We start from the raw sequence: 19013 nt of genomic DNA, 5'->3' as shown, positions 1-19013 counted from the left end.
CAATTTTAAAATAACAATTTATTTAACAGACAACACATAGGAAACATACACGAATTACAGAAATAAACTTATAACAGTTACTGTGACTGCATGTTCAACATACCAATTGGTCATGGCAGGAGCTAATTATCCTATTTCTAAATCCATTACACACTATTGTTGCCCTATTTGTTTGTAAAAGTGGTAATAAAAATTGAGACTTGAAAAGCATTCTTAACTCTCATTCTCATAACATTCTGGCCAGTGCCCTGTCATTTTTTCTGTTCCCCAGGTTAGCTATATCCTTAAATTATCTTGGAGCTAAACTAATTGATTCAGATTTAACTTTTCACTTTAGATATAAAAATTAGTGGCTAACCCGATGGGATATAATAACCAATTGACGAGCAACAGTTCCACATAGTCACAGCAAAAACATTTAAAATAAATATTATTCACAGCTTGACAGCAGCAGAATTTATAAGGGAACTAAATGAAACCAACCAATACCTGCAGTACAGCAGTCAGATTAGACTAACTAGCTGTAACAAAGCAACCACAGATTTTACTTATTTACAACTTCAAAAAGCAAAAGGCAGGTCCAAATATCTGCATTTCAAGGATGCAATACAATTGAGTATGAGCCTCGACTGATGTACTGGGCATTGGAATAGGATAGTTCCCTCCGATTTGGTCAATCACTAGTGTGCACGAAATGTAAAACACCACAACCCCACAGGATACAAAGACAGTGGGAGAGTACATGGGAATTGCTCTGCAATCAATTTAACCTGCATTCAAATTTAAAATAAAAAGCAATGTCAACCCGTTTATTAGAGGAATGAGATGTTATGGTATTGTTGCCAACAGTCTACAAGTAGAGCCTGAATCCTCTATTGGTAGACGTTTTGAGATTCAGCAACTCAGGTGGGTGTTAATTCCTGATGCTTCTGTCATCACTCAAGACTCCCACACCTGCTGGATTCAATATGTAGACTGTCAACGATGTCATCAATGTTTTGCTCCATATTGCGATTCAGCTAGAAAAGTTTAATACCAAAAAGTTGTTGCGTGAATGAAAGTTATTATTAGAAAATTATTATTTATACAGAAGCCTTGGTTATTACCCTTTTAAGCTAACATTCCACAATCTGGCCTTTTCCCCCCCAATGTTTGTTACCTGAATGGAGGAGTGCTGCAGTGCCAACTAGTAAAAGCAGTATACAAAAACAAAGAGTCTAAAAAGTCTAAAAAAAGGCACCCAATCTTAATATGCTGTTGCTAGTGCAACAGGTTTCCTAGACAATTGTCTTTGGCTTGAACTTCTGTGTGTCTCTGGGAATCCCACTGTTCTGCAATGCGTTACCAAAAAGTAGTGAAAGATGGTCAACAGTAACAAAACAAACAAAAAAACAAAACAAAACATAAGAATGCCCAGAATCTTGCATCTTAGTCAAACCTCCATTTAAATACATTTTAAGCACAACTTAACATTTTCTACTGTCCGTATAGTGTTGATAATTAAGATGGTTGGAAATAGAAATGGCTGCTTTAGTGGCGCCCTCTAATACAAATGATCTGTGTCTTAAGGTAGCCAGCACACATTCTGCATTTGCAGTCTGTAGGACAGGAAAGTCTGGGGCATCCTTTAGAAATTCTGCTGCCTGCGCTTCTTGGTGTCCATGGCATCCAGGATGGGCTGTCGCTTTGCTGTGTATCGCTGGCGCAGCTCCTCGATCTCTCGCTCCATCATGGGGTCCAGGGCGGTCAGTCTCATCTGCAGCTCTTCAAAACTCAGGTTCTTCAACTAGAATAGGGGGCAGGAGAGAGAGAGAGAGAGAGAGAGAGAGAGAACTCAATCAGAGTTCACAACAATGCAATGAAACGCTTATAATGACAGCGCCACTTGTGATTTGGTCAAAAATCTACAGCAAGAACTGAGCTAATACCAGGCAATCTCATTTGACAGTTACTCCTTCAACAGACGCCAGATCAAATGACTCGTGATCCTTTTCTTATTGGTGCTGAACCACGAGACGAAAGGTTGCATATTCTATTGCCAATCAATTGCAACTAGGCACTGCTTCATGACAACCATCTTACAAAATATTTAATATAAGAAACTGGGGTAGTTATGTAAACTGAAACTCCACTTTCTTTCTCAAGACCCTTATGTTTTTTATGCTTTTCTTCATGTGTTTATTTTTTTTTTTTTTTTATTTTTTTTTTTTTTTACATTATTATTTCACCAGAAAGTCTTAATCTGTTTTCCATTAAATACCAATAAAAATGATCCTCCTAACAATATATTCAAAGCAGAATTAAAGATGTTTTTGTAAATAAAACACCAGGTTCAAATTCGTAAAGCAATTTTTAAAAGATGAATTAATGTAGTGTCAAGAAAGATGTAGCTCGAGTTGTAACAGAGGAGGTCATCCATCATCTATGAAAGATCCCATGTGGTCATGAATTACAGGATGAGCATATAACCAGTACTCAATGAATGCTTTGTTTTAATTTAGACAATTTTCAGTTATTAATAAGATACAAAATAATGTAAACAGAAAAAGAAAACACCAGTAAAGGATTCCCTTTTAAATGAAACTGATAAGAAAATACACAAAACATACAGTATCATTTTAAATGCATTAAGGGGAGTAATAAACTGGCTTCACTGTGATTCAGCAGTTGGTTCAAACAATGTTGTGGGGTTTTTTCTGTATAATTCTGTGTAAATAAATATAAAACTATAAAGAAGGGGTAAGAATATTAATCCAGAAATAGGACAACAGGTTTTTTATGCTGGGTTGTTTTACGGATGATGACACTACTACAACAACAAAAACAACAACACCACCACAGATGTCACTTACAACACAAACAGTGCTCTTCATGCAAGCATTCCAGGGCGCTTTACAAAAGAAATATAAAAAACACCTGTGTCTAATATATAATCCAGCTACAAATAAACAGGCCCAAACAAATACGTTTTCAAACAGGATTTAAAAGATTAAATTGTGCTAGCATTCCTGATATGAATCGGGAGCAAGTTCCAAAGATGAGGCAGTGTAACTAAATGCCCTGGCTCCGACAGAGTTCAAACAAATTTTAGGGACTGTCAGAAGATTAGCATTTTCCGATCTCAGGGAGCGACCAGGGACATATGGAGTCAACATATCTTGAAGATAAGGTGGTCCAAGACCATGAAAGGCCTTTCTGCACATATATAAAAAAGATGCACTGTAAAAACCACAATACAAAAAACGGATAACATTTCTTAATCTGAAACACTGGGGATGATATTAAATCTCTCTGCTAGTTTGGTTCTTTAAGATATGCTCTAACAGTGTTATTACTCAAAAGTTGGATCCTCATTATATATATATATATATATATATATATATATATATATATATATATATATATATATATATATATATATAATTATATGTAATCCATTATACTGTATGTATCAAAGTTTCAGCCTCAAATTCTCCCCAGAATGACATGGGGGAATTTCATTAAGTAAGAAGAGACAGTTCATGACATAATCAATCTAAATTTTAAAAAATGACAATGATAAACATGATAGCAAGACTGTGGAAGCAATTAATAAAATAATTAAATAAAATAATAACCTTGTACAATGCCCAACCACAGCAGTTAAACTGGACATTAGAGAATATATCTTGATCAGGCTACAAATACCATAATAAAAAAGGATGATGAATGCCTACATTTCTTCACAAGCCAATACCCTGAAAAGGTTATGCTAAAATATTAGTCAGAAAAATACAATGTATGATGAGGAGCAAAAGAACCACTCCCCATTCAGTTAACAAAACTGAAGTCCACATTTAGGCCAACTTGTTTCAGAAGCGAATTATTTATTTTTGGCATTAATAAAACCATCTAACCACTGCGATATAAAAACTTTGTAGCTGCCGAACTCATAACAGGCAGTTTGTCAGTTTGAAAACTATTGTAAATAATGGATTTGTTACATATATGACTTCCGACTCCTTATGTCTTCTGTCGGCTCAGTTTAGTTTGTTACTTATTAAAGCATCATTATTTAATTTTCTATAGTGTGGTTAAAGTACATCAATGTCAAAGTTTTTTCAAATCTTCCTTACCTTCAATTAAATGATAATGCTATCTATTTAAAAATGTAAAAAGCCAACACAAACAAAAACAATTAACTTGTCACATAATCTATCTAGTCGGCTGCTTCATATTTAAACCTGTAGGTCAGAGTGTCTCATGCAGAACTTAACATGCATTATAAAACAGTTAATGTAACCGACATGCCTGCAGTTGACTATTCACTTTAACAGGATCATTTAAAATGCACTCATCTAAAATATGATGGAGTTCCTACTGTAATTCCTGTGACCAAAACCCTTTTTTCAACATCAGCACAAGATTTAAGTTGTAGCAGTTAAAAGTTTTAAATAACAGTACCTGGAATATATTTGGGAATAAACACTTGATCACGCATTTGTAACATTAACCAATACAACGGCTTATTCTAAGTAAAAAACGTCTACCGTGCTAAATGTCACGCTTATTACAAATTCATAACATGCAAGTGCAATCAATCAATCTACCATACTTCTGAAGTCAATACCCATTTAGATTAACTGTGGACCTGTTTTTTTTATTATCAAATTTACATTTATAATGACCATTAGAAAACTATCTATCAGGCAATATATTCGGTACCTGTATTAAGATTATTTGTAATTATTATTTTTAACCTTTTAACCTGCTCTTTTCCCTCCAGAGGCTTGTACCCTTACCCTTATACTCGTCTGTAAAAGCACATTTCACGTGCCCTGACTTTCCTTAAAAAGTATGTCCAAGTTCTCATTACTGCATGCTTGTATAGTATACACACAATATATTACTCAACTAAGAGCAGAGTGTATGTATTGAGTCCATAAAATCTCACCCTGCAAAGTTTACAACAAAATGAATTAAGTTTGTGTCTCAGTGTTATATTTTTTAACCCTATTACTGAGTTAATATTTAATCCTATAGGCCTACCATGGATCATAGAGCAACTGGGCAGAAGAAAAAATAAGTGCTCTTGGTGTATCCATATCACGCTCCCTCTTGCAACAAATACTGGTTTTCTGTTCCTATAATGTGCCACTCATTTCAATGAAAGCACCAGCATTGTTGAACTGGATACACTGCCATGTTTAAATCAAATCAAATTGTATTTATAAAGCACCTTTCCTGGCAAGCCATTCCAAGACACTTAACAAAAAGAAAAGTGAAATCTAGAAGAAAAATCTCTTAGCAAACACTCGAGTAAAAGTTTAAAACAAATTATGTTTATTTACCTTTGATATGTGAATAAAAAATAATTTGCAAAGTTCTAATGTAGACCTACTTATTCATTCTAATACAGAACTCCATGGCTTGCATTGGTCACTTGTGTTCAACAGCTCATGAACACAGCACCAGATGCATCTCTCTGTACTGGCAACATACTTTAGAAAACCGTCTTGCCTAAACACGAAACATATTGTGCACTAGACAGCAGCAATGCATGGGATTTCTTCAACACAAATTCAACGGACCATTTCTAGAAATTAGAACTATCCAATTGTCCAGTCTAAACATCCAAACATATGGTACAGAGACCATAACATCTATACAGAGCTTAAATCATTTTGCTAATTGTTTTAACAGAGTATATATGCCTACATTTTACATAAAAAGGCAAATTGATCTAGCTGCCAGTTTTAAGGGGGCAGTACAGGATTAAAGGGCAATATTAACAATAACATGCAGTCCCATTCAACACAACAACTAACAGCATCAGTTACCAAGGGATTTGCATCAGTTTAGTTTTGCAGTGTGTTAGGGATCACAAGTAATCAATCACACAGGCTTAATTAATCACAAAGTCTAACTGGAAGCTACTGTCATCAGTAACAAGCTGATCAATAACCTTAAGAGGTTTCATTACATCAACAGCATGACCATGAGAGACAATCACTGAAATCTCAAACAAGTACAATATAAAAAATACAAATTTAAGGAGCAGAAATAAACTCCTAATGCATTTAAAAAATGCACATTAAATTATGCATGAAAGTGACCAAAGAGAGAAATAAATACATAAATAAATAAAATGGATTTGGCGAGAAAATTGGACTGAATTAAGTGCAGCCTTACTGTAAATTATATCTTTCCCAAAGGAAAACAGTATTATCCCAAATGTATAGTATATATAATGATCACTCAACAGAAGCTGCTGATTACACTCGTCTGTCAAAATATCATTTAACTGGGAACAACTGATCAGTAAATGCAGCACATAAACTTTTAAAATGCAGAACATAAAAATATTAATTACACTATAACATGATGACAAGGTAATGCACCATGGTCCAAGAAATCATAAATCATGAGGAATGATTCCAGGCACTTCCAAAGATCCTCAGCAGGCTACAGTAGAACCTCAGAGTAAGAGCTGGTTCATGCTTCTGTCGCAGATGAATGCAATACGTCAGGCGCGGATAGCTATAGAAACTGTGCAGCTTCACTCTGACCATGCAGCTGACATTTTTTCCACATTACCCGACCCAATGCGATTTCAGGTCGCAGACACATGAGGAAAGGCTGTACAACTTTCCAAAAAAGATGCACGTCGCAAGAGTGTGGATGATGCACCTGATGCACAAACTTACAAACTGGCCAGTCAATTGAACACCCCACTTAACTGGAAGTATTCAAATCACTCAACCATATCTACAATGTAACCAGAATCCGGTTTTAAAAAGTGCAATGTTAACTTACAGAAATGGTAAGAACTCGGAAACGCAATTGAAAGAAAACATTGAAAATATTTTTAAAAACTTGCCAGTGGTATTATCCTTAGCAATGGGAATATGCAGGTTTACCTGGAGTGCTTTTAAAGCCTTTAAATCATAGCAATATGTGTACTGCATTACCGTGTTGTACCCTTATATTATTCACCAGATTGAGGTTGTAGATAGCAGGTGTACACACTTGTTAAAATCATTGAAAACTAATTTTCTGCGTTATGGACATTTGAGACTTACGAACAAACTCCATTACCAAGGTGTTTGTATCTTAGGTTCTACTGTACATGTGTTATTTTAACAGATTACTGAATGCTTTATCCATTTCATATTCCTCTTAAAAACACCACTGTCTTAATACAATACCAACATAGAACAGTGCATATGTACATTACATTGATATTGGTTCAGCAGCATGTCCATGTCTAGGGTTAACTGGCAATAGATATCAGCTTCTCAACTTCGGTTTCTTCTCCTCCCCAGGGGGCCAAAACTCCTACCTCCAAATCCAATCTATGTGGAAGAGGACTCTAAAACCAGCTTGAGCAAGATCCAGAAATATGACTCATTCTCATCATTAGTTTAAGCTTCCCTGCGGAGTCTTAAAACTTGTGCTCCTTGAGCACAAATGATCAAAACACGAATTAGAGCAGTGGTTTTCAACCCCGGTCCTGGGGACCCATGAATTTTGCTGCTTTGTTCCAACTGAGCTTTCAATTACTTAACTGGACAATTAACTGAAATGATAATGGGCTTAAAATTAGACCTTTTTGATTATTTTCAGCTCTTAAAACAGCTGCAGAGTTCAAGTTACTTATAAAATGTTATAGCTAACTTGAAATCTGCATCTGAAAACAATTAAAATCTAATTAAGCAAATTATCAGTTAAATTAAGGGTCTAATTAAGTAACTGAGAGCTTGGAATGAAAGCCAGTAGACACAGTGGGTCTGCAGGACCGTGGTTAGAGCATTAAACCTCTCCTTTATGACAAGATTAAGAGAAAACTCCATAAGTATTCCAGATTGGATATTACCTACCTTAACAAGTGCTGCAAAATTCTTTCTTTATATTTATCTGTCTGGTGCAGCATGAATGCCACAGAGTGATGTTGGTGCTCCACGAAGCCTGGTACTTAGAAATCTAGTTTTCCAGAACACATGCTCATATCAAAAAATGAACACCAAAAAAACTAAAATGTATTTGTTTCGAAAAAATACTTAGAATCCGCTGACTTTAAAACATTCACACATGAGCTGCACAGTATTATAACTGTGACAATTAGCAATGACAACAATACCCAAAGCCCCAGCTCATGTTTGAGTTCTGAAAATAACCTTGATGGATTCACACAGAAATGATGAATAGGTGTAGAGAGACAGTGAAATCATCTGGAGGGGTGTGCACACATTGCCAAGTGAAATTTAAAGAAAAGAAAGGGTTGACTATAGTTCTAGAGGGTTTTGTACAAATGCTAATAGACACAGTTTTATTGTCTTTTACAGTTCAGGAAACCACATAAGAAAGATAGTCTGTTAATTAAATTATGTGTGTAAAGGCCATTTCCCAGGCCAAGCAGGGAGAATGGATGAGATGGGAGAGTGTGGAACAACGCAAGATTTGCTGGCATTCCTATGGACAATGGAACAGAGCAGGACTAGTTTCCTCATCAGATCAACATATGATATTCTCCCATCACCATAGAACCTAAACCTCTGGATGGGTGAGGATCCCTCATGTCCTTTGTGTTCATCACCTGCAACATTAAAGCACATTTTGACAGGGTAAGGCAAGACCAGGTGCTGCGATGTTTGGCCTTAGCATTGGAAGAAAAGCGTAGCCTGACCAATAAGTTGCCATCAGTCCCATCAAAGCATTACACACAAAAGACAATATTCCTCCATACACGACAGCAACCACCAAGAATGGGTGTTAAAACCAAGCCTAAGCCCAGGACAACTGGAAGCTGCTAGAGACTGGAAAATGCTGCCAGATGTTGGTCAACGGCTTATTTTTCCACCTGAGATTGCCACCACTAACCTTCAACCAGACATTGTCTTGAAATCAGCACACCTTTTTCATCTGGTAGAGTTAACAGTGTCACGGGAGGATGCTGTGGAAGAGGCGTATGAGAGGATGCTCAACTAGCAGTAGAACAGCGAGGATGGAGAGTCCGGGTTTACCTAGTGGAGGTGGGTTGTCGAGGATTTGTGGCACACTCTACAACCCGGTTTCTCAGAGATGTCGGGTTCAGTGGCAAAGAGTTGCATCGCACAGTGAAAAACTTATCTAAAGCAGCAGAAAGGAGCAGCAACTGGCTGTAGATTTTAGCTTTTAAATTAACTGGCACTAAATTGTAATTTTTTTCTTGTACAACACCCACCTTGTCACATACGGATAGAGGTTAAAAACAAGGGCAGTTGGAAAAAAAATATTTATCACTCTTAGACAGAGGCTGCTAACAAGGATGGATATTTAACTAAATATAATGAAAAAGCGATTTAAAAAGGGACGTAAATTAAATTTAGGTCTAAAAACTAAATCAAAGGAAATGGTGCAGAGCACTCCATTCAGATCTTGCAATTGAAAAAGACCAGAATATCGGCAGTGGACAGTGGCATGTGTGTGCTCTAATGACCCCGAGACCAGACTATGGTCCTGAACCAGGCTTGGCAGTAAAAGACACTTACGCTTCCTTGTCTTATAAACAGACAGTTCACAAAGCAGTAGCAGTACTTGTTGTAGTTGAATTCCTTTTACTAATAATTGATTGCCAGTACAATTCAATTAAAGTCTATTGAATTGATAAAACAATTGGATAAGTAAAATGTTTTTTTACAAACTGCTGTAATTTATTAATAATAAAAAATAATAAAAAAAGTATTTTATGTAGCATAGCATTCTCAATGGCTGCATTTACAACCACTGTTTGTACCCTGACTGGAACGTTATTTTTGTAGAATTTTAAATGTCAGCGAACTATACTTTTCTACATTTGGTAAGATTAACATTGTTCCATTAGTCAAAATGTGTAAAATTCAATGCTCCATTTGCTGTAATCTCAGATGGCCACGATTACATAAGTCAAATTGGAAAGTTTCTGTAGTATCATTCTAAAATCATACAAAATCCTTGCAAATACCCTTTTTGATGCAATGCATGTTTATTTATTGGTATGCTATTATGATGCATGCCATACGAAAATATTAGCATAAACCCTCCTTAATTACCACATAACGACTGGTGCGGCACTTGGAAGCTTGTTGTAAAGCCTAGTCAAAATAAAAAAAGGACAGGGTAAAGAGATTTTTTTTCCCCAGGAAAAATACTGCTACAGTCATAGCATGCTATAAACTGACTGTTTTTGGAATCACATACAGCGAGTCTACTAAAACGTACATCATAAAAACCTATGGCAACAAAGTATGGTGCACCTAATACTTCTTTACTAATTATCTTGTTAGAGTGAGAAATGAGTCACTGGGTGTCACCGGTTGAAATTAAACTGCTTATCAAATACAATGAAAGGATTTTTGGTTTTGGATTGTATTATTTTCACTGCTTTTCTTTCATACTGTTTAATTTATAGGCATATATAATAATCCCTGGTTTTGAAGGGTATGTATATTAAACTAGTTGAAATTATTTTCCTCCAAGATAAATGGAAGAATATTTTGTGAAATAAATGACTGAATTATTCAACTGTTCATGAGGCATGACTTCAAGGAGATGAAACACCTGATCCTACAATGACTGAATTGTATAACAAGGACAGGTTAAGCCATTCTAGGTTTTGTTGTAAGCTTAGTCAATCACACATGAACTTCATTACATAAGGATCAAACTACTCATTTGGATCAAGCAATGGTCTCATTTTCACTCCTGTACAGCAATTGATCAGAATCCGAATGACACATCAACGATGATTCTGACAGTGGAGCTGCCCTGCCTTGCTGTCCTGCCATGTGTTCAGATGCAATAAATAAATCCTATTTCCATCTTGTTCTCATCTTATACCACTGCTGTCCTTCGACTGTTAGACTTAAATCACATCCCTGCAGGCAATGAGCTATCAAATTCTGCTTCTTCCTTCTGAGTTCACTTCACTGGAGCAGGCAGGTTTTAGGAGAACAAATGACTCTGTATTTTTACATATGGGTATAATAGAAGGGTTGGAGAAACTAGAAATTATAATTATTTTATATATTGGCAATTATAATATAATTATATATTTATAATTATTTTATGAAATTGTTAGTAAATAAAAAGTAAAGGGTGTGACCTTTAACAACGTGTCATCTTAGGTTACAAGTCATATTGAAGTGTGTCGTTAGATTTTGCCTGAGACGTTTTCATCACACTGAAAATTAGGTTGCTAGCTGAAATGGTTTATAAGATATCCGTAGTTGTAGGTACAGTGGATTGGCAAATTACAAGCTACCCTCTAATGCAGTGTTTTTCAACCTGTGGTCTGTGTACCAGTACGTGACAGATTTGCAAGTGGTACGCAGTTCTTTATGACGATATGATTCCTCAAACCACAATGCTCCCTCAATCGCAACATTATAATGTATCAATCTGTTTGTACCACTGAATCACAAACAAATGAGAAATGAATGCAGGGCTCCAGACAATAAAAAACAGACAACTGTTTTTTCAGGGTAAGGCACAAAAATGCTGCCCCTCCTTTTAAAAGCATATGCCGATACTTATGACTATGACATGAGCAGCCAAATATATATTATATATATATATATATATATATATATATATATATATATATATATATATATATATATATTAAAAACAAACAAACAAACAAGCAAAACGCATATCACAATTTGATCGAATTAACATCAGCAAAATAGGGAGTTTCTTGCAACAGTTGTGATGGTGATCAAATGTGTGTGTGTACTGTTGTGTCAAATATTTACCTTAAAATAAACAGCTGTATTTAAAAAATGCAGAACAAGAACTGCAAAACACTACAATAAAAATACACTTAAAGACTGTGTGTTGTACACATGCCATTACCAAAATGCTCTGGAAACTTAAAATAAAGAAAATAATTAATGAAGGGCTGTAATATAGCAAAAAGCTCAACAATTAATAAATAATGAAGTTAGTAATAACAGATTTTTTAAGTCTGTTGCATCTTGCATCCCAGATATAATAGATTTAGTTACCTTGCTTACCATCAGAGTTTTAATTGCACAGCAGATTCTCAAGTTAGAGGATACACGGCAATTTAAGAGTATCGTCACCATAATGAAAACTAAACTTTGTACTAAAGAAGGGTCAGCTGTTGCAGGGAAAACAAAGTTTACTTCTCAGACTGACCATTTTAAGAAATGTAAAAGCAGAACAGACAGACATACTTAGGACTGTAATAAGGAAGTATACTGTTGAGAAAAAAAAATTAAGGGAATTTAAAAATGAAATGTACTGCAGCTTATATGCGTGCAGTAAAAAAAAAAACAAAAAAAAACCCACACCATTCACTAAATTTAGCTCTCAGATTGTGCTAATGAAAATATCCTGCACAGTTACTGGTACACCTGGTGGCCCCTACTGGAAACACTGGTACTTGAGATGAAAAGGTTGAAAACCACTGTTCTAATGGATGCCTAAATATAGTAATGTACAACAGTCTTCATTTCAAAGTCTAGTATAGGTTTGGCCCATTTTTAATGCACCTCAACACGAATGGTGCTTTTCTCAGACACTTACTGAGAAGTGATTCATGTGAAACCTTTCTTCTGGGTCCTATTCCAAGTGCTGTATGTTATTAGCATTTGTGTTACACCTTGCAATTAGCATCCACAGATATAGCAAGCACATTAAATAAGAGCTAAACAAAAGAAACCAAGGCAATGTTACATTTTGTCTGCAAAGACATGAGCAGTTGAATCATGGTGGATTCAGAGCACTGCTGGGTTTAAAAAAATTATGCTTAATTACAAAGCAGGAAATGTAACAGAACAAATAACAGAAGAATGTTATGAAGTAGTCGCCAAGGGCATCTCATCTTAATATTTGAGTGTATTTATTAATCATGCTTTAATTTCATTTTCTTATTGGTACCATTTTACAAATACTACAGTATTGATAGGTTTCCTGTCTGCCCCTGATATTTATTTGAGCAACACTTACTGAAAAACAGACAAAAAGCATTGTTAGAGAATCAATAATTTCCTCCAGTCTCCATCTCACTACTTACCAGATCTATGCCTAGTCTTTGTTATCGTCTTCTGCCTCTTTGTACAGATAGCCTTCTTATTAGTTTGTAAATGAGGAGGCGCATATAAATACAGAAGCTGGTCCATCCAAAGCAAAAACAAATTGCAATAAAAATGTTTTTAAATGAGATGCCTCTCCTATTCTGGTGTGAACACAGCTAGTAGAAACAACTGCATACTTACAAAGTCAAAGTCACCATCCTGTGGAACCTTCCAATTATCTGGGAAGATATTCTTTGCTATATGGTAAGTCTCTTGCTTGTTTTGACTGCAGTTTTCATGAGCTTTATTCTTTGAATCCTGCTTGTCAAAGTAATCCATGAAGGAAGGTCTTTGCGCTTGCTGTGAAGTAGCATTTCCTAGATGAGAAAAAGCAATAAAAAAAAAGTTATTCCTTGAGAGTCTTTTCTGTCCAACATGAAAATATAAAAAATCCATGAACAACATTCTAAAAAGGAAACTAAACTGATTCATGGACTAAACTGTTTACTTATGTTATATTTCTTGGAGAACACGCTTAAACCCGGTTAAATAAACTACTACTACTACTACTACTACTAATTTACAGTCTGGTTTTTCAGTTAAATTAGTTTTTTCCAGCTGTCTTTGGACAGCTGATGTAGTCCCGTCAAACAGACCTTAAATAGGACTCAAGAAGAGAGACTTCCTCATGAATCTGCTCCTGGCTCTTGCTAAACTGGCAATTTACAAGACCAGGAAGCGCAAGATGATCAGGGAAGGTCTGTTTGACTGCGGGGCTATGTTCAGGGCCCTCGTCCGATCAAGGATTAAGTTAGAGCATGCCCACGCAGAGCAACAGCACCCTTGAGGCCGCGGACATGGTGGGGCAAGAACCCTATCCGCTCTCGTTGGCAGCTCTGAGAGAGCTGATCGCTCGGCTCTCTCTGGTGGACATCTGGCGGTGGCAACACCCGGACGCCTCGGCCTTCACCTACACCCGGGTGAGGGAGGAGTGAGTGTCTCAGTCCCGGATTGACAGGTTCTATGTGTCGCGGAACCACGCTCACTTCGTTCGCTCCTCCGACATCAGGCCAGCGCTGTTCATGGACCACAACCTGGTGGCTGTGACGGTGGCCATGGTGCCAGATAGCCACGTCGCTGCCAACTGGCACTTCAACATCAGCCTGTTGGAGGACGAGTGCTTTGAGTGGTCTTTCCAGGACTTTTGGACGGCCTGGCATGGCAGGCGATCTCGCTTCCCCAGTTGGCGTCAGTGGTGGAACGTGGGGAAAGTGCAGATCAAGATCCTCTGTCAGGAGTACACGAGGGACGCGAGCAGGCGGAGGGACTCACGGATCGAACGGCTGGAAAGGGAGCTGCTGGATCTGGAGAGCCGCCTGGCTCGCGGGGACCAACTCGAGCAGAGCGCGTACGAGGAGAAGAAGAGCACCTCCCGGGGGGCGTTTGTGAGCTTGCGGGTCCAGTTCCTTTGGGAGATGGACCGCAGCACACACTTCTACGCATTGGAGAAAAAGAAGGGGGACCGTAAAAACATCACCTGCCTCCTGGCGGAGGATGGCTCCCCTCTGACGGATCTGGAGAGCGTGATCGAGAGGGCCAGGGCCTTCTACTCTGCCCTCTTCTCTCCGGATCCCGTCGACTCCGACGCGTGTAGGGTTCTGTGGGACGGGCTTCCCACAGTCGGCGAGGGCGTGCAGGACTAGTTTGAGGGCCACCTGACCCTGGCCAAGCTCACCAACGCCCTCAGTCAGATACCCTACAACAAATCGCCGGGCATCGACAGGCTGACTGTGGAGTTCTACAAGAAGTTTTGGGACTTGCTGGGGCCCGCCTTTGCGCTGGTCCTCGTGGAAGCCAATGAGACCGGGGAGATGCCCCTTTCGATGAGGCGGGCCGTTATCACGCTCCTGCCCAAGAAGGGGGATCTGCGCTGCCTCAAGAACTGGTGCCCGGTCTCGCTGCTATGCACGGACTACAAAATCGTGGCCAAGGCCGCCTCCCTGAGGCTCAAGTCCGTGCTGGCAGACGTGATCCACCCCGACCAGTCCTACACGGTCCCGAACCGGACGATTTTCGACAACATCTTCCTGGTTCAGGACCTCCTGCACTACTGCAGGAGGGCCGGTCGGTCGGTCGCCTTCCTCTCCCTGGATCAGGAGAAGGCGTTCGACTGGGTGGATCACGAATATCTCTTCTGAACCCTGCGAGTATTCGGATTCGGGCCGCGCTTCGTGGGCCTGTTCCAGATGCTGTACGCCTCTGCAGAGTGCTTAATTAAAGTCAACTGGTCCCTGACCGCGCCCCTCGCTTTCAGGAGAGGAGTACATCAGGGCTGCCCTCTGTCCGGACAACTGTACGCGCTGTGGTCAGTCCGAGTCGGTGGCTCATATTTATTTTCTTTGCGCCAGGCTGCAGCCGTTTTTCCTGCTGCTCAAGAACCTTCTGCTGCAGTTCTGGCTGCATTTCTCCCCCACCCTCCTCATCTTCGGGCACCCTGTTCGTGGCTCCAGCAAAAAGAGAGACCTCCTTGTGAATCTGCTCCTGGCTCTTGCTAAACTGGCCATTTGCAAGACCAGGAAGCAGAAGATGAGCGGGGAAGGTCTCTTTGACTGCGGGGCCATGTTCAGGGCCCTCCTCCGGTCCCGGATTCATTTAGAGCACGCCCACGCGGAGTCTGCTGGCGACATGGCATCGTTTGTCGACCAGTGGACTCTAGGGGGTGTGCTCTGTACCACCTCCCCTTTTGTTTTGAATATTTAATTTGCAGTCTTTTTGACCGGTTTTCGTTTAATTAGTTTAAGGCCCATCCTTTTTAGCACCCCTAAGGGTGCTAATTTGAATTTCTTTCCAGCTGTCTTTGGACAGCTGGTGTAGTCCCATTATAATGGGCCTTAAAATAGGACTACTACTACTACTACTACTACTAATAATAATAATAATAATAATATTGTGAATAAAAGAAGGGTTACAAGTACAGTATCCAGTTTGTGGCATGCTGCATCCAGTGTTCTGGCTATATCCTATTCATTGAAGAACACAGTACAATATATATATATAGTGTCCATTTTACCGTCATTTCAGTGGAGCAGACATGATCACGTGACACCAGTGCGTTGACTAGATAGGATTGCTCGAGTTGTCAGGGGTGTTACACGGGGCAATCCTCGTGGGATTTGGTCACAGACAATGTGTACGTCACCCCGGAAATCACTCAAGCATTACCAATGAAAAACACTGATCCCTCTAAACATGTTTTAGCGGGATGATGTGTGAGCGGAATCTCAATTGAGAAACCGCTGTTTGATTAAAGCACAGAACGTTATCTTGTTAGAGTAAAAAAATCGGATTGCCCGTCGGGCAAGCGGCCAAAAAAACCACATTGTCCGACAGATTTTTTTGGTTGTCCCTGAACATCGGGCTAGTGATTTTGCAAGCCCTGAGATTTATACATATACACATACACTGGTTATTACTCAATCATTATTAAAATGATCTTTAAGAGTGTAAGACTGTCCATGAGGCAACTTTGGCCAACTAAAGAATAAATACTCAAATACTCACTAATGTTCAAGACAAGATTCAAATGTGAGAAGATCACATCATATTGCAAGCACTAACTCTTCATCTTCAGCTCCATTCACTAATCTGTGATATGCACTGATTTATAAGTAGGTAACACACTATTTAATTGGATGTATAATTATAACGAAGATTTAGTTTGCAATAACCTGCTTAGTCAATGTTTAATTACTGGAAACGGGTAATTAAGAAATCCCCCGACCAAGCTGTAAAATGACAATGTTACAAAGATAAATGTTCACAAATGGCACACTCAGAAGAAATAAATGGAAGCATCACTACGAGCTTTAGACATCAGCTTTACAGATACACACATCCAAAATATTTTAAATCCACATTATTTGATTATAAAATAGACAGATTGTATGGAACTATTCCAGATTATTTATATGCAGAACACCGACATGTAACTATTTCTTTGTATATGTGTCAGTCTGTGTAAGTAAAAGTATGTACTAAATATGTCAGGGCTGGGATTAGAATCCACTCCCTGCTAAAAACTTCTGTGGAAGGTGGCCAGGTGGGAATTTATTAATCACACCTCGACACATGCTATAAAAGAGAGGCGGCTCCAGAGAGTTGGTTTAGAGAAAGGGATGAGACAAGCAGGCTGTGCACTCTGTCTTGCACAAAGACAGCCTTTACTTGGGTGTTTACTTTGGATGTTTTGGTTGTTTGATTTGTAAAGAATAAAAGTGTGCACAGAAAAGTTTTTTGAGCTGCAAATCTCCTATCCTCCGCCTCCCCTATTCCCGCTGCGGGCCTTAACCATGACACTACCCTTCTACAGTAAGCATACATAATGAAATCTACAGTACAATACAAAAACGGCTCAAAAACATACATCCAATGTTACAACATTGTTTTAATTTATGAAGAAATAAGTAGAATTTTAACTTTAAAAGCCTATTACTCATTGGCGAAATCCAGTCAAACAAAAAAATGTGAAAAAAAATGTAAAAAAGGCTAACAAGATGCTCGGATACATTGTGAAAAGTGTTGAATTTAAATCAAGGGAAGTAATGTTAAAACTGTACAATGCACTAGTAAGACCTCATCTTGAATATTGTGTTCAGTTCTGGTCACCTCGCTATAAAAAAGATATTGCTGCTCTAGAAAGAGTGCAAAGAAGAGCGACCAGAATTATTCCGGGCTTAAAAAGCATGTCATATGCAGACAGGCTAAAAGAATTGAATCTGTTGAATTGAATCAAAGAAGACTACGCGGCGACCTAATTCAAGCATTCAAAATTCCAAAAAATGTCGACCCAAGGGACTTTTTCAACCTGAAAAAAGAAACAAGGACCAGGGAGATTAAACAAAGGGGCATTCAGAACAGAAAATAGGAGACACTTTTTTACACAGAGAATCGTGAGGGTCTGGAATCAACTTCCCAGTAATGTTGTTGAAGCTGACACCCTGGGATCCTTCAAGAAGCTGCTTGATGAGATTCTGGGATCAATAAGCTACTAACAACCAAAACGAGCAAGATGGGCCGAATGGCCTCCTCTCGTTTGTAAACTTTCTTATGTTCTTATGTTCTTAATATAAATCTAGCCTACTTACTTCTTTCCCTATCATTGCGCTGGAAAAGAGCAACCTACAGTACTAGCCTGCAGCAGTATTCTTATGTTTTCAGTCCCAAGCGCTTTGTGATATGCAGGGTACCTGGCTCCAAAAGACCAAAAAGGAACAGTTTATTTATATCTGTTACCCTAACTCTTCTGGGGATTTTTATTTTATTTTATTTTTTTAAATTTGCAAGCTATTTAATCAAAATTGTTGTTAGCACATTTGTTCTGTAATGTAAAAAAAAAAACAACAATTACAATTCTAAAAAAACAAACAAAACAGCCTAAGACAACGTACAAGGTCAAATAAAAATACTGAAGGTTTTTTTTTAGTTCTGGTTTGTGGTTTGTTAGTCATTGAATGCAGTTGGGTATTGCATCATAGTACAGCTGTTTAAAACTACTTGTGTAGAACAACTTATAAATGTAAAATTGTGTGCGAGTGGAGGAAGACAAAAAAAAAGTATAGCAAACTATAAAAACCAAAGTTTTGTGCACTGCAAGCAACAGGTGCGCAAGATAAGCTCATGGTCTCATGGTGCACAAGCCTATTTTAGCAAAACAAAGAAAAATCTGTGCTTTAATGTGCTCTTTGCTACTATTCTAATTTAATATGCTGGTGTACAGCAATGCAGAAATGTATAAAACATCTTAGCTACCACATCTTGTATTTGAACTTCCCAGCTTTGGGGCTTATGAATCCAAAGGAATAACTGCATTTTCTCAACAAAAAGTGCACACCCAGGAACAAGCCCAGGCTCATTCTGTATTCATGTGACCCTACAGTGAAGTATACAATATGAAAGTCTGATGGATCACCAAGA

General features: G+C 38.3%; 1 protein-coding gene across 1 annotated transcript in view; it reads right to left on the bottom strand.

Moving 5' to 3' along the window:
• stk3 (serine/threonine kinase 3 (STE20 homolog, yeast)) overlaps positions 1–19013 on the bottom strand; it is a 99510-nt gene continuing 80497 nt past the window's right edge. The window contains exons 10-11 of the mRNA XM_041248743.1: positions 13242–13417; positions 1–1786 (exon numbers count right to left, since the gene is read on the bottom strand). Of these exons, the coding sequence (XP_041104677.1) occupies positions 1628–1786; positions 13242–13417 (335 nt within the window). The 3' untranslated portion in view covers positions 1–1627. The remainder of the gene's footprint in view (positions 1787–13241; positions 13418–19013) is intronic.

Source organism: Polyodon spathula, chromosome 4 (assembly GCF_017654505.1).
Source record: "Polyodon spathula isolate WHYD16114869_AA chromosome 4, ASM1765450v1, whole genome shotgun sequence".
NCBI classification, from domain to species: Eukaryota; Metazoa; Chordata; class Actinopteri; order Acipenseriformes; family Polyodontidae; genus Polyodon; species Polyodon spathula.
This window is presented reverse-complemented; position numbering and strand designations above follow the sequence as displayed.